At 31.0% G+C, this 16,798-nt stretch overlaps 1 protein-coding gene across 1 annotated transcript; it reads left to right on the top strand.

Annotated features, from left to right (window-relative positions):
- Window positions 1-1,560: 1,560 nt before the first annotated feature.
- On the top strand, window positions 1,561-7,290 carry LOC132064977 (cytochrome c biogenesis protein CCS1, chloroplastic-like). The gene is made up of 8 exons (XM_059458164.1): window positions 1,561-2,120; window positions 3,396-3,618; window positions 3,706-3,817; window positions 4,808-5,065; window positions 5,179-5,267; window positions 5,565-5,709; window positions 6,509-6,592; window positions 6,679-7,290. The coding sequence occupies exons 1-8, from the start codon at window positions 1,748-1,750 to the stop codon at window positions 6,877-6,879; spliced, it is 1,485 nt and encodes a 494-aa protein (XP_059314147.1). The 5' UTR covers window positions 1,561-1,747; the 3' UTR covers window positions 6,880-7,290.
- Window positions 7,291-16,798: the final 9,508 nt, after the last annotated feature.

Below are 16,798 nucleotides of genomic sequence, written 5' to 3'. Positions count from 1 at the left end.
GTTAAAATATTAGCAAGCAACGTATGTTTTAAGCAGAGGCGTGTCGTATTTTTTTTTTTCCCAAAGAAAGAAGTTGAGAGAGGGAAAATTAATGTAATCAATGAAGTTTCCCCCTAAATTGGATGTTGAGAATAGTTTGATTCCGCAAGAAATGACACTTTTGTTGAGAGTGTACAAATTGGTTAGTGTGTAGTCCAATGGAAGTCTTACAAAAAGCACGTCATGGGCATTAGCGTGTAGTATAATGCAAAGTTGTAGGTTTAAGGAGGCACGTCTTGCATGGTTGATTTGTCAATGCCTTTCACCATTGTTGTTGGAATTTAATGGTTTGATTAATTCAAATTTGCATCGTAAAAATCTCATTATCGGAATTTAGGTTCCATACCAAAAAGGACTGCGTTTTTCAAATTTGAACTTGATATCTTTAGTTAAGGTGGACAAATACCGTGTGTTTCTGTAAATATAAATGCGCGGTTTAAACTTTAAAGAACCTTTTACTTATAACTTTTCTTGGCCTTTTTAAGTGTTGTTCGAATAGAGGTGAATATATGACTCATATTGTTAACTTCAACTAATTCAGGATTGAGAACCTAATTCACATTATAGTTTATATATAGGCAGTTGAGTAGCCTGCTTTTGAAAAGCACGTGTTAGAGCTAGTAATCGAGAATGCCTATTTGGTGAAAACTGAAAATTTAGGGTGCTAAAAAATAAAGTGTACTACTCGCACCTAATGATACGACCTTCTTTTTCTCCTTTAGGTAAATTGACAATACTTTTCCCATAATTTAAAACCTCCCCTCAAACTTTCAGATTTGCATTTCTTAACCAAAATTGCAGAACATAAATATTTTATTTATTGAGGGCTGCTAAAATATACGTAAATAATACACTCCATTCCTAAATTCATCTTAAATCACCTTTAATGAAGCTCAGAAGCAAATACAGGACTCAAACCACCAACATTATTCCTGCTAAGAGCGCTAGTAATGCTACAACCTACAAGTTATCAATTTAAAATACTATACATATATTCCTTAATATAGTAGCATCAACTAAATGCAAAATTTGTTCAATATATAGAATGATGTTTATTTTCTTTTTCTAGATTTTGGAAATACTCAGTAAAAACACAACTATAAATCCGTCCTAAAAAGAATGATATAATTATTTTGTGTACTAGAATCAAAACATTTAATTTTTTGTATTAAAACATATATCCATTCTTCAACGATTTAAGAAAATTTTCAAAACTATATAAAATGTACTATAACTCACAATTTTTAAGAATGATTATTATTAAAAAAAAAATTATGTTAAGAATAAGAATCTTTTACCTCAAATAGAAATAATATCATACAAAATGAGATAAAGGGAGTAATATTGTCGAGTTTAAAGAGTAAGGAAAACTACTTGAGACAACAAAAAACATGAAGGGAGGAATTTTGCAATTTACTCTAGTCCATAGTTTGCTTGCCTTAAAAGTTTGCCCAAGTATTATATTCTGTTTTGTACAAAGAATTAAGTTGTACGTACTAAGCAATATTATCGAAGTACTTAAGTTAGATGTATAAATAGTCGTATGTAGTACACAAGCCTCTGTCGCACCCCTTATGTAAATAAATAAACGAAAAAGTGTTAAGTCGTTACAACTCCATAGCTAATAAGTACCTGAACTAAACCAAATTAACTAACCTCTCATCTGTCTGTTTATATTCTTTTAGCCTCTTGTACGATTCCCACATCAATGGAGACGCTAAAATTATCTACTACTAAGCCTTTAACAACACCCCATGTACAAAATCATTTCTGTGTTCCTCAAAGTTCAAGAATTCTTGGTGTTCATAACAAAAAACACCGCACCTTTTCATTTACTGTTACTTGTAAGCTCAAGACTTCAAAAGGGAAGAAAATTAACAAAAAAAAGAAAATTTCTTGGCCAGACTCCGGTGGAGCACCGCCGCTTTTGGAGCGGAAGAAGGCGGTGGAAACCACCACTAAGAATAATGCGGATGATAAAGTGTTGTTTAAGAAAGTGCCCAAGAGGGTATTGGGAGTTCTCTCTAATTTGAATTTGGCTATTGGAGATATGTTTGCTGTTGCTGGCTTAATGGCCTTAGGTAATTTTCATTACATATCTTTATCTGCAAAGCTTCAAGTTGGTGTAGTTTTACACTTGAACAGCCTCTTTATTTATTCGTCGCATGTATGGTGTAGTATCTTGTTCTTTTTTATGTCGATGGTATTTTTTTTCTTCTCACCGGTAGAGATCAACTAGAAATGCTTGATCTTCTTTTGTTCTTGCATGAATGAATGTACTAAGAACGTATCAGTTCAATTGAACCCAACATTTTTAATTTGACATGGAGCTTACATATGTGTGAAAATAAATAGTTAGATTTATCCCATAATATTAAATTCCAATGGTTCTACGGTACAAACACAAAGATTGAGCTCATCAAGTTAAAATTTTGGACCAGCTTCTCCACTTGCGTGCTCATGATATGAAAGACGTGGGTGAGTAAAGTTATCAGTAATTCCTCGATAAATAATGTTATATATATATATAGACACACACACACACCCCTCCGTATTCAATGGGGCTGTTGTATGAATTCTCAATGTCTATTTCGTGTCCATTTATACAAGTGTTTGTGTGTTTGTATAATTATTATTAGAGATTGCATTCTTATCTTTTGATGATTTTTAGTAGACCTCTTGTGTTTCCCAACATAGGCCTTTACTAAAGCTCGCTGCTTTTGCTAAATCTTTTGTCTTGCTATAGTCCTTGGGCTTTTCCTTTCCATAATATTTGGGCAGCAGCCATTTCAGTTTCTGTTCTAGCTAGGCTGCAGAACATGCATGATAAGCACATCCAATTTTTAGCAATTGGTTGGCCTTTGATTTTTTTGTCTTCATTATTTGGCTATTACTAGTAGTTCTAATTACAGTCCTAGACTGCAGAACATGTGCTATAGGCACATCAGTTTTATGGATTAAGTAGTTGGATTTGTCAGATTATTTCACCTTGGCTTAGAGCTCTTCATGAATGTAATGCTCTTCATGAATGTAATGTTCATTGATGTCAAAGAAGAAAACAGAAAATAGAGCCTGCATTGTTTCAATGTTAGTAAGATTTGAGTGTATTACATGATGCCTAATGTAGTGAACATTGTTATTCATTTAATGTTCTTACCAAAACTCACCTTGTATTGCATGTCCTGTCTGCTTAAACTGACAGGAAAACTTCTTTATACACCTTTTTATAGTTAAAACTCAAATATTCAATGCTTCTCTGGTTCTTTCTTTTTTCAATTTCCCTATTATGTGTGCTTCTATTTGATGATTCTGCAATAATTGGATTCTTTCTATTTTCAATTTTCTTTTGCCTGCAGGAAGTTCTATCATTGAACAAGGGGAGGTTCCGGAATTTTTTTTCCAGAATTTTCCTCAAGATCATCCTCTCTTTGGCTTCTTTTCTTGGGAACGGATTTTCACCCTCGGTCTTGATCACATATTCTCATCCCCTGTTTTCCCCTCGGCCTTGGCTCTGCTAGGTGCGTCATTGATGGCTAGCACATACGCAAAACAAATTTCCCTTGTGAAGGTAGCAAAAAGGTCTGTTTTTAGTTTCCACTTCGATTGAATTTTAATTCTGAGGTCCCTAAGGAGATTAGAATTAAAACTTACTGATTAAATCTGCAGGCGGTCTTTCTCGAATTCAGCTGAGGCAATTCATAAGAAAGAAGATGCAGACACTCTTCCTAGAGAATCGGTTAAAGACTCGGGTGTCACACAGATGGGAGCTGGATATGAGGTATAAACATAACAATGTCTTCTACTGATTAGTCTATATGGTTTATTTTAGTCCTTAGTGTAGTAGCTGAAATGCAGAGGATACCTGTCCCGTAATGGAATGAGTTAATCAAGATATTTTTAGCTCTACCCATAGGCAAAGGTGGATCCAGGATCTAAATTTTATAGGTCCAACTTTTAAGATTCACAGCATTGAACTCATTGTAGTGCTAAAATTATGAGTTTAGATCTAGTAATATTTGTTGAGATATTAGTAAGGTTTTACATATATATATCTATACTTCATTTGACGGAAATGGAAGGCTTTTCCTTATTAGAGAAGGCCCTATGGAGTAAAGGGAAGTGGATGAATTCTTGGAAAAAGAGGGAGCGAGCCTATATAAAATAGAAAATGGAATTAAGAAAATTCTGTGTCAAAACTTAGGGGTTCAGATGAGCCCATAGCCAAAAATTACATCAGCCCAAGCTCGTAGGAAAGATGCTAGAGTGCATGAATAAGTAATTATAAACAAGGCTGCTAAAACACTTCCCATATTTTGGAGAATCGCTTCTCTATGGTACCAGTTGTTGCTTCATTGAATTTGCTTCACTAATAGGTTCACACTTAGATTTTGATCATTATGGACTAGTAAAATTCTCGAAAAGTTATGTCTATGTAAAACAGTATGCCACACTCTATCAAGGTAAAGATATAGAGGGGTTCAAAATTGGATCAATTGGTTTTTCCGGTTACTACTTTAGAAAAGAAATTTGCTTCTTTTGCCAGTAAACCAGAACACAGATGGATGAACAATATAGAGATTTTAGTTTGTTGTAATACAGAACACTAGTATTAGTAGTAATACAGAATACTAGTATTATTCTACATGTAAAATCAGATTGCTTCAATCGCAGATTAATGTATGGCTACTTGGTAAAACATCTTTCGGTTTCTTAATTTCTTCAAAGTTACTTTACATTGGTAACATTTTGGCAACCTCTGCATCTCTAGGTATTCTTAAAAGGGCCAGCTCTACATGCACTTAAGGGGTTGGCAGGTCGATTTGCTTCAATTGGAGTACATTTGGCGCTGCTGCTTGTAATGTCTGGAGGAACTCTCGATGCAGCAAGCACTTCAGGAGAGGATGTGACTGTTCCAAAAGGTTTAGATTCTGTGGTGGGTTCCGGGGTTCTATCGACTCCTTCTGATGCTTCTAGTAATGAGGTTCGTGTCAATCGAGTATACATGGACTATGATGAAAGTGGAAAGGTATGCACATTCAATTTATGAGAGCTAACTGACTATGGTTTCCTTCTCCACAAACTGCTGAATAATTCATTTCGTTGTTTATATTTTTCTGTTGTACATAATATGTATTGCAGGTTTCACAGTTCCATACTGATATTTCTCTGTTTGACCTTAACGGAAAGGAAGTACTAAGGAAAACCATAAGTGTCAATGACCCCTTAAGGTACAGTGGCATCACCACAAGGGTAAACGTTTGTTTTTAGCCTTTATGCAGTTAAACCTCTCTATAACGACGTCATTTGTCCGGATAGTTTTGGCAGCTATAGACACGATATAATACAACGTAATATGAAAGTGAGGTCCGAAGGAAACTTGGCTGTTATAGTAAAGGTCGCACTGCGGTTGCAGAAAACAAAAGTTTTGGTGAAAAAACAGAAATCTTCAATTTAACGAGAATCCTATGTTTTGAGTATTCTCACTATTTCTACTACTATTCTGATGTTTTCGATGCTAAATGCAGATCAACACTAGCTCGTGATTTGCAGTCAAATGTTCTTTATGATGAAGAAGGGAAATTTGCTGGAGTTAGACGGCCAAACTTGAATCTTCCAATTGAGATTGACGGATCAAAAATTGTCATTGTAGATGCAATTGGAAATAGTGAGGTACCCCAAAAGAATTCTTATTTGAAACAGCAGCATTCACAGAAACTGCTTTCATTTTCAGTTTAAGTTTTAAGCACTGGTAGTGTAAAAAATATTTACACGTGGTAATTACAGGAAATCTTTAAGCTTGCATTAATCCATAACATGATAAAAATGGAAACTGACCTCACCCTGGGTGTGGCCAAGTAGTCAATAAAATGGGTTGGAGACAAAAACACTAGGTGACTTTTTATCAAATGTTCAAGTTTTGGTGGACAAAGTTACCCAATGCTTGTACTGGTGGGAGGTTACAGGTATCCGATGGAACTAGTCGAGGTGCATGAAAGCCGGCATGGACATCACGAATATAAAACAAAAAGGAAACTAACCTGCTATAATAGGTTAAACTACATTAACCGTCTAAAAAAGTTTGTGTATATATGAGTTTTTCTCATATGTCCAAGTTTTGATGGATAGAGTTACCCACTACTTGTACTGGTGGGAGGTAACAGATAGCCGGGAGAAGTAGTCGAGGTGCATGCAAGGTGGCTTGGACACCACGAATATAAAACAAAAAGGAAACTAACCTGTTATAATAGGTTAATTTTGTGTATATATCACTTAAATCCTTTTATTTTATATCTGCAATGGTTGTTAGTTGTCTTCTTAAATCCTTTAAATTTATGTCTGCAAAGGTTGTTAATTGTCTATTTAAATCCTTAATTTAAATTTATGTCTGCAATGGTTGTTACTTGTCTGCTTAAATCGTTTAAATTTATGTCTGCAATGGTTGTTAATTGTCTACTACGTTTGGCTACAGATTGATCCAGGAGTACCTATTGTCTATGCTGGTTTTGGATCTCTAATCCTTTCAACTTGTATTAGTTATTTGTCGCATGCACAGGTGAGATTCTACAACTTTGGCCTAGTAAATTCAACAACTTCTGAATATCTTAACATTTCTTTGACTTGTATGAATATTCTTGATAGCTCTCGACCTTACAAGATGGAAAAACTGTGGTGGTTGGTGGTAAGACTAACCAAGCCAAGGGCGAGTCATCAGACACAGGCGATAGCTCAATCGATCAAGTCCCCGAGTTAGTTGAATCATCTTCTACGGAGGAGTCTGATAGTTTCATTGGCTTCAGAATCCAACTTGGAATTTGGAACAACAAAGATTTTGATATGTAAGTAGCTGAAGTTAGTATACCAGAAACACAAGAATGAGAATGCAAAGTCAAAAGAATTGATCTTATTACTTGATCATTGTCTTGATAGGACAAAGTTATAGATCAAATTCTTGACTTTGTAATGTAATTAGTAGTCCTTTTCTTTTGTTTTGGGGGCTGGTAGGTAGAGGAATTACAGGTGTATAAAAGTATATGTATTTGAAGGGATAAAAAAGTTATTGGGATAGATTTTGACCCTTTTACATTACTAAAATGTCATATTTCTGTATATAGAAAGAGCGAAGAGTTGTATATCTACATGTAAATGGTATTTGTTCGACTGCAAATTAAAAATATAGTAGGTATGTGTCTTATTTTCTCGTTTATCACTTCCAAATTTATGGATGGTGACGCGTGGTTATTTATGTAAGAAGTGAGACCCGAAAGTGCAAAAAAGTTTTTGCCATGTCAGTATATACAAATTATCTGTTGATAGGCGTAAAAACGTAATTTTCTCTCTTATAGTATTCTTTTCAAGTGGCAATATAATTAATGAGGTTGTATTGGTGGGGTTTGATTTATCATTCGTCAAAAGAGTTTGGGGTGACTTGTTTGTTCACAAGAAGTAACGAAACTGAACACGAATTTTTTTCCTTCTACTAATTTCGTGGAGCTTTGACAACCAGGTTGATGTATTTCCTATCTACCTATGTCTTGGCTGAGGTTCGACCATTTAATGATCATTTCATTTTCTCTTTTTCCTACATTTAATAAGGAAGATAACTCTGGTCTATGTGAATTTGGTGGACTAGTGAAAAATTGTCAGTCAACATAAAATTAGTTGGGCCATGATGAGGAGTGAAATGGTTAAAAAAAAGTTATACAGCCTATCGATTCCCATTAATTTGGGAAATAGAGATCGTTAATCGATTTTAATAAGTGATGATGAAGACTCAACTGGATTATATCGATCGTGAGGTAAATCATTCAAACTCATAACTTTGTATTTTGAATTATGACATTATCATTACTAAATTATGCACAATTCAACGGTGTGGCATTAGTCCATGATTTGGGTGCAAATCTTGAATATCGGAATTCCAATCTCAACAGAGACCAAAAGAACATACTTATATTATTATTTTCATCTAAGTCATAATATAGCAACTTATTAAAAGAATTAGTTATCCTGGAGAGACGTTTAAGGGGACAACCGACTTCCTTAAATTTTCTTTTTGACTTTTTGCTTCTATTTCCGTGAAAGAGAAAATGACCACACATGTGATTGAATTATATTTCCTCAAGAGTCCGTAAACAAAAAGTACTTGTTGAAATGGCATGATTTTTAGTAGAAAAATCTACGTAGTGCTTAGTCACGTACTAATCACTATCTATCTATCTATATCTATCCATATTATTTTAAAAGCATAAATATAAATGTTAGTCGATCAAAATATCCTTTAAATATTGAACTAATTTTATACCTTTTAAGTAATAAAAAAAAAAAAAAAACTCTAGAAAATAATATCAAATTGGGTAAAATTGTAATATTAACTTTTTTTCCAAACTATTTAGGACTTGGAACCCAACTGAAAAACTATCATATTAGGTTTTACTAAATATCATGAACTTTAATTTTCAGTAAAGAATTGTTATTTCACTATTGTGAAACTATAATCCTAAATATCCACACTAAACAAACAACAGATGTATAACATGCCTATGCTATGTAGAATATTCCAAAAGCAACGGAAATTTAGATCTTTCATTAAATTAATAGTTAACATACTTTGGTGCCTAATAATTACAAGGTATAAAATAAATTGGAAGTTCTTTAAATTTGATCTTTGGATAACCATGTTTTTGATGACACTATAACGAAGAAAATAACTAATAAACATCCGATTTAGAGCGCTACGTTATTTTGTTTAATCACATAGAATTGTATGAAAGTTTATAATATTTGTCAAATAACTAGCCATAAATTACTGTTTAATTTTATTTAGCTATTTGTGTTAGGGGGAGGGATAATTACAAAATCGACTCTCACTAATCACCATATGGTGAAGAATGAACTACCCTCCAACGCCTATACTTTACTTTTATTTTATATATTCTTTGATAAATTTACTTAGTAAATTGTATACTAACGTGCAAAACATACATGATTTTAAGATTCTTTCACTTCTAGATATCAAGAAACTACTAAATCAGCTTTCACGTCAATCTCAGAAGACATAAAGTTCTTTTTTGGGTAAAACGTAAAGCTAATAGAATTGTGAGTACATGAAATTTCTACACTATCAAGAACAGAGATAACGTTACTATCATCTTGAAATCTAAACAAAAGATGCACAAATTAAATATGAACAATTTTTATACCCCTATTTATATTAAATTGATGGGCTATTTCGGTAAAAAGAGCATACTTTGCTAGAGGTGGAGTTTTAACTCTTACTTCAGTCCTCTTTCCTTGTTATATTAAAAGTAGCAATCCTATACTGGATTAAATTGTAATATTAATTACGTTTGTCTAATACTCAAGAGTTAAAGTCCGAAATTAAACCTTCTAAGTGTTGTCATATAATTTTTTTCTAAATAGATTTGTCCTTTTCTTATTGTAACGAAATATATATTCTCGCCATTTTAATCTATTCTAAATTGGGCACCACATAGCTTTTTCTTTACGAATTTTAAGTTCTTTTAGGGATGAAAATTTCAAATTGGACTCTCAAGTCTTAATGCTTTTCCATATCATATTTGTACGAAATAAATATATGAATATACAATCTTACATGTAGTATCATCTTTTTACCTAGAAAACAAATGTAATGTAATTAAGGATAATATTATCTAACATTTTCTTATGATGACTGGGATTGACGGGAAATAATGTGCAACGCACATTTATAGTGACTAGTATTATTTTAAAAGCATGAATATAAATGTTGGTTGACCAAAATATCCGTCAAATATTAAACGACTTTTTTATCCCTATAAAGGTTAAATTATTTTTCTATAGTTGGATACTAATGTCATATATCCTAATTTTACGAATTTGAAGTCAAAAACAATTGCTAGATTTACAATAGTTGGATGAGTCTTCCTAATATGAACTGCAACGAGATTAAAACTTCTTCAAAAGTTTGAACCCTTCTAGAATTAAAACTACTACATTTAACTAATTTAAATCTCTTAAGAAGCTAATGGCAAAGATGGTGTTTTCCTCTCAGCTTATATGTGCTAACTTGTGACTTGTTCTCGCTCAAGACATGCTTCTTTAATATGCTTTTGTCTTTTATGTTTTTATTTTTTATTTTTAGGAATAATAAGATAATACATATGTTTCTATTAGTCTTGTCATCACTTGTAATCTTTATGTTCTTAGTTGTATATGAGAACTTTCAATTTTATAGGAATATTAACTTTTTCAGAACTTGTCATTCGTACAATTATCTCACGAGACTAATGCTGAAATCTGGCATGGATCATTAGGTTTTGAGGGTTCTTGGAGATAACACTACTGTAAATTTTCGATTCTTGACTACTAAATTGAGCTTTTTCAATATATTGTAAATTTAGTTCTTGATATGTATGTGTTTTGGATAAAATTTTGTCTTTTTCTTTTTTATTTTTCATTTTAAAAAAAAAGATATAACTGTCAAAAGGAACAAGGAATTGTCCCTCTAACGAAAGTTCAACGAAGGATAACTAAAAAAGTGCCCTTTTAAGCAGGTAATAGCTTCAAATAGTATACTGCATAGAGAAAGCATTGTACTTTAGAGTTGTTAAGAAGCTTAAGATGACATTGCTGTGTTGTATCATTTTTCCGTTGGAATTATAATGTTTTCCAACTAAGTTAAGGTATCGAGAGAAAACAGCAAGAAGCAATGCATAGTCTTTCCATTAACTGGCTCTTTCGGTTGTTCATAAAAATAATTCTATCATTGCCATCAAAATAATACGTTTCAAGGTGAATCAATTGGATTTCTTGGTCGAGATGATCGTTTCGTTCTTGGTTAGATGATTTTATTTTAATTAAGTGCTATTCACCACTAAGTGTACTTGGCATCCTAAAACCAATTAAACAATAGCATAGTGATTTTGTAGAATGCATATATTTTATTGTTCGGCATGATCAAGTTTCCAGTTATACGCACTACCTCAAGAAAAATATGGTGACAAGAGTATTTGTTCTTTAAGTTGTGGCTTGTCCGTTGATGCCTGATGTGTTTTTCAAGGTCTAACTCTCTTATGAAGGGAGAGATTTGTGTGGATCTCTTTGATGTTGAATGTCTAGAGATGATGATTGGGTGTATTTAGATGTTTAGAGTCTATATATTTAAGAATTTTGAAATTGCAGGGACACGACAAAATCATACTTTTTCATCACTTAAAGGAGTAATTTACGTAGGCACAACAAATAAACTTTATAAACTTTTTGTCAATTCTTTATTTAATGTTGACATTTATGTCGTGTTTTTGTCGTGGTTTTGCATATACAAAATTGTGACCAAATTATTTTATGAATTTTTTATCAAGCTTTCGCTATTTTTTGACATATTTATGGTTGATTTTAAATAATATATGCAAATTACAAAGCTTAAGAGAATCATGAATAATATTACCTAATATTTTTTTGTGACGATTTAGATTGATAGGAAATAACGTGCAGAGCACGTTTATAGAGACTAGTATTACTTTAAAAGTTTGAATATAAGTGTTGGTTGCCCAAAATATCATTCACATATTGAACGACCTTTATACTCTTTTAAGTTGAAATTTTATCTAAAAGATAATTTCATATAGGATAATATTGTAATATTAATATTTGTTGTAATATACTAGGACTTCAAATTCAATTGAAATCCTAGGAATCCTATACCAACGTCCTCCCTTGTTTTGTGTGTGTGTGTGTGTTTTTATATTTAAATTGAGTTATTAAGAGACAAGGACTCCTATGTTACTCATTATCATGTAACTGATTTCAATCAAAACAACTATTTCTTCGAATTTTGTTTCAATAAAAACTGAAATATAATAACTGAAATCAAGAAAACGGTGTAATTTCTTGGCATTATTCTTCATTTATTAGTATAACTTTTCCATCCTATCTTCTCATTGGGTATGGTGATATCATACATTCTTTAGAATTACAACAAATAAAAAGAATGATATAGAAATGTGTTAGTGGAGTTAATTTAAAAAATTATTTTTCTTAGTAAGGATTTTCAGGATAATGAAAATAAATACAATATATGGTCATAAGCTAGCTCAATTCCTAATGTTGGATTATTTTAGTCCTAACATTTTCTCCGGACCCTGCTAAAGCGTGGAATGTTCGTGCACCGGGCTGCCTTTTTTTTTTTTAAAAAAAATATATTTTTCCACATAGATAAATATATAAAGGATATATACCTGAAGACAATATCTTAATTGGAAGTATTATGAGGATACGATCAAATAGTATTTCTGCACTATAAAATAAATAATATATAATTTCAAATAACATTATCCAACATTTGTTATGATTGACTGGGAATAACATGCGAGGAATGTTCATAGAGATTAGTATTATATTAAAAGTGTGAAGGGCCTTAGAAATGTTGACTGATTTTTTTGCCCTTCAAAAGACTTTACAATAGACAAAATAGTCATTTAATAATTGTCTAATATTTATGAGCTAAAATTCATTAAAGTTGATTATTAAATCTTTCCTTCTTTGAATTAAACATTAGGACTTTGAATTTTCCTTGATCATCCAATTCAACTTCTTTTATAAATAAAAGATCGTAATAGTTTCTGCTTTAGGTTAATCTATATTTTATATTAAAACGTCTATTAATATGTTTTTTTCATTCTCCATGAATATGAATTGCTCTTCAGCAGGTGTGTTCTTTAAGTTATATCTATGTCGTTCTATAGCATCTGGTAATTTATTTTTTCTTGGTTTAATTCGTCGTTGATTTTGTTTTTAATTTTTTTATATGGTTTGAAATAATCATTTTTCGTTTGTTTATTTCCTTTCTTATGATCATCCAATTCAATAAGAAAATAGAAAAAATATTCATTTAATTATTTTTCTCATATTTAAAAGTTTAAAATCAACTATATAGAAGTCCTAAATATTTGAGAGTGTGAAATCAATTAAAATTGTCCTATATATAAATTTGTTCCATACTCATACTCATAATTGTCTAACTAAGTGGAAACACGTTATATGATGAAAATTTGTCTATGGGGCTTACTATTTTCATGGTGTTTGATGGAGTTGCACTTTTTCCCACATCTCAACGAGTGAAGCCGAGGTAATTTTCTTGAATTAGTTCGTATTACGATTCATGCGGTATTCATTATTCATTTATTCAATTCCTTTTCATAGAATTCCTCCGCTTTTCAAAAAAAATTCGACCACTTTTTGTATCAATGTTCTGTTAGGTCACAACCCTCACAAATTGTTGAGAAATTAAGCGGGTTACCAATAATAAAAAAATAGTATTGCCAATTATGTTTATATTCTAAATTTAATGTATTAATATATAAGAATCTAAATTTATTTGTAAAAAGAGAAACCCGTAGTTAGAAGTTTCATGATGTAACAATAATTTAATCAAGTAATTTCCATTTATTAAAATTAACCAATAACATATGGTTGTTGGTAAAAAAGCTATTTCCAATTAATTTATTTTAAAATACTTTTTGTTAATCGTAGAATAAGAAATACAATTAAAATATTTATTAGAAAGAAAAAAATTGTAGTTGAAAGTTATATGATATTACAACAATATAATTAAATTGTAGCCATTTATTGAAATTAACCAACAATACTATGCTTGTTGGTAAAAAGATGTACAAAATTTCGTACTATGTTGTAGTGTTCATAAAAATCTTTAGGTAATTACATATATTCTTCTTTTGTTTTCCTTAGTTTTAGGTTTTATATATGGAAGTTCTAGATAGGAAAAAGCGTTGGTCATTCCGAATATCCTAAGCGGGTATTTCTTAAATAATTAATTATTATTTTTCAAATGTTAACTTAACAAGAAGTAAATTAATGGAATTGGTCTTATTACATAATAAGATGATTTCTCTATTTTAGATCAAAGCACGTGAACTTTTTTCATAAGGTAGTATTTGATACTCGGCTTGTTGGTAAAAAGATGTTACAAAATTTCATACTCCGCTGTAGTGTTCATAAAAATCTTTAGGTAATTACATATATTCTTCTTTTGTTTCCCTTAGTTTTTGGTTTTATATATAGAAGTTCCAAATAGGAAAAATGCCGGCCATTCTGAATATCCTATTTTAGCGTGTATTTCTTAAATAATTAATTATTATTTTGTTAAATGTTAACTTAACAAAAAGTAAATTAATGGAATTGGTCCTGTTACATAATGAGATGATTTTCTCTGTTTTAGATCAAAGCACATGAACTTTTCTCATAAGGTAGTATTTATTTGAATATGTCTATTTGTAATCTAATAGTCTTGTTTCTATTATTTAAGGAGGGAATAAGTATGAAAAAAGTGCTATTTGTTTTCTTGGAAAAAACAAAAGACTTCCATAATTATAGTTTATATATTGAATAGGGTCTTTGACATATATATACATCTTAAGGAGAAATATTTACGAAACGTGACGATAGTTTTATATTTACAAAACATAACATTACAAATTCTATACAAAACATACTTTATATTTTAAAAAAAAAAAAAATTAAATTATTTTTTATTTTTTAAAAATCATTTTTTAAAAAAATATTTTTTTATTTTTTAAAAAAAAAATTTTTTTTTTAAATTTATTTTTATTTTTTAAAAAAATTAATTTTTTTTTTTTTGCTCAAAAACTTATTTATGAAAGTTGTATAAAATATGTATATCTCGCTCAAGACTTAAAAAAGTTTGCTCAAAATTTAGTGTATGAAAAAATGTATGAAATGTGTATATCTCGTTCAAGGCTTAAAAATCCGCTCAAAATTGTGTGTATGAAAACAATATGAAATTTGTATCTTGCTCATGTCTTAAAATTTCGCCACATTTTCATGTATAAAGTTCATGTTAGATTCGTAAAATTAATACAACTACAACAACATTGTATATAACTTTGATACAACATTCAAGACTTAAAATAATCGCTCAAATTTTTGTGTATGAAATGTGTATATCTTGCTCAAGGCTTAAAAAGTTCGCTCAAATTTTATGTATGAAGATCGTATGAAATGTGTATATCTTGATCAAGGCTTAAACATTATGCTTAAAATTTTATGCATGAGAATGGTATGAAATGTGTATATATCTTCCTCAAGACTTAGAATTTCATTCACATTGTTTGTATATAAATTTCATATTAGGTTTCGGAAAATTAATACAACCACAACAACATTGTAACAATTTTCATACAATATTCAAGGCTTAAAGTTTTCGCTCAAAATTTTGTATATGAAAATTATATTAAAAATTTTGTCACACATACACATTTCATACAACTTTCATACATAGAAATATGAGGTAATTTTTTAAGCCATTGAGCAAAAAAAAAAAATTAATATTTAAAAATATATATAATTTTTTATTTTTTTTTTATAAAAAATATATATATTTTCTGGAAAAAAAATAAAAAAACGAAAAATATATGAAAATCCGTCATGTTTTGTAATATATCGTTATGTTTTGTAAATAAGGAAAATTATCGTTACGTTTCGTAAATATTTCTCCTTAACATGTATATATACGTAGTTTTCCCTATTGAATACAACAACAACAACAACAACAAGCCCAGTATAATCCCACCATGTAGGGTCTGGGGAGGGTAGAGTATACGCAAACCTAATCCCCACCGTGAAAGGTAGGGCGGCTGTTTCCGAAAGACCGCCCAAGAGAGGAAAACAAGACAAAAGGTCGTGATAGTACAAGCATATCGAAACAATATGATAACAACGAAACCAAAAGCGAGAAAATCATGGTAGAACAGTTCGGAAAGAAAGGAGCATTAACTACTATAGATAAAGAAGATAATTTCAAAGTACAACGGCCCAACATAATAAGCAGCAATCAAATGCATAAACCAAATGGCAATAAATAAATGAGCAAAACTGCAACTACTATGGTGAAAGGGTAAGCCACCTAGCCTTCTATCCTAATCTGAGTCCTCCACAACCTCCTATCTAAGGTCATGTCCCGTGAGCCCGAAACCTGTGACATATCCCGTCTAATCACCTCTCCCCAATACTTCTTCTACTTCCCTTACCTCTCTCTTCTCAAACCATCCATAGCCAACCTCTCACACCTCCGCACTGGAGCATTTGTGTCTCTCCTCTTCACATGCTCAAACCATCTCAGCCTCGCTTCCCGCATCTTGTCCTCCACCGATGCCACTCCCACCTTCACTTGAGGTTTTTGAACCAATTAATTAATTATGTTGTGTCTTATTTTGTTTAGGTTAAAAATTCACTTTAGTAAAACCCTTTTAACGAAACTGCTATAGGCAACAAAGGAGAAACATCAGGTTTTAGAATATTCAGCAATTAAAATCACTTTAGATTTAAAATTCGTTTACCAATTAGTGCTACTTCTGTTAATTTTCTAAAATTTTAAAGAAAATAATGTAGATTAGAAAGGAGATGAACTCTCCTACAAAAGAAGTCCGTACTCCACATTTTTAAACATGAAATCACAGACAAGAGTCAAATTTATCATGAGATAAATTTGTGTGACTTCGAGGTAAATGTTTTTTTATTCTTTAGTTTGTTTTAGAAGTTTGTATTGATAAATGATTGTATATTCTTTGATAGACAATTGCATATTATTGAAAAGTTAGTTGTAATTCTTATTACAATATCTAATGTTAATGTGTAATCGATATCTTTTTGTGGATACTTGTATGATCCTTTTTTTCATTTAGCTACTCTTTTGTGACAAAAACCCTTTAAATTGACAAAATTC

Source organism: Lycium ferocissimum, chromosome 7, assembly GCF_029784015.1.
Source record: "Lycium ferocissimum isolate CSIRO_LF1 chromosome 7, AGI_CSIRO_Lferr_CH_V1, whole genome shotgun sequence".
NCBI lineage: Eukaryota > Viridiplantae > Streptophyta > Magnoliopsida > Solanales > Solanaceae > Lycium > Lycium ferocissimum.
Note: the sequence above shows the minus strand (reverse complement) of the source record. Positions and strands in the feature narration are given on the sequence as shown.

Bases quoted from the DNA above. Each gene is read 5' to 3' on its own strand.
- LOC132064977 (XM_059458164.1), top strand. From the start codon at position 1,748: ATGGAGACGCTAAAATTATCTACTACTAAGCCTTTAACAACACCCCAT. The intron at 5,066-5,178 runs GTATGCACATTC...TATGTATTGCAG, and splicing joins ACTATGATGAAAGTGGAAAG to GTTTCACAGTTCCATACTGA. The intron at 5,268-5,564 runs GTACAGTGGCAT...TGCTAAATGCAG, and splicing joins AGTGTCAATGACCCCTTAAG to ATCAACACTAGCTCGTGATT.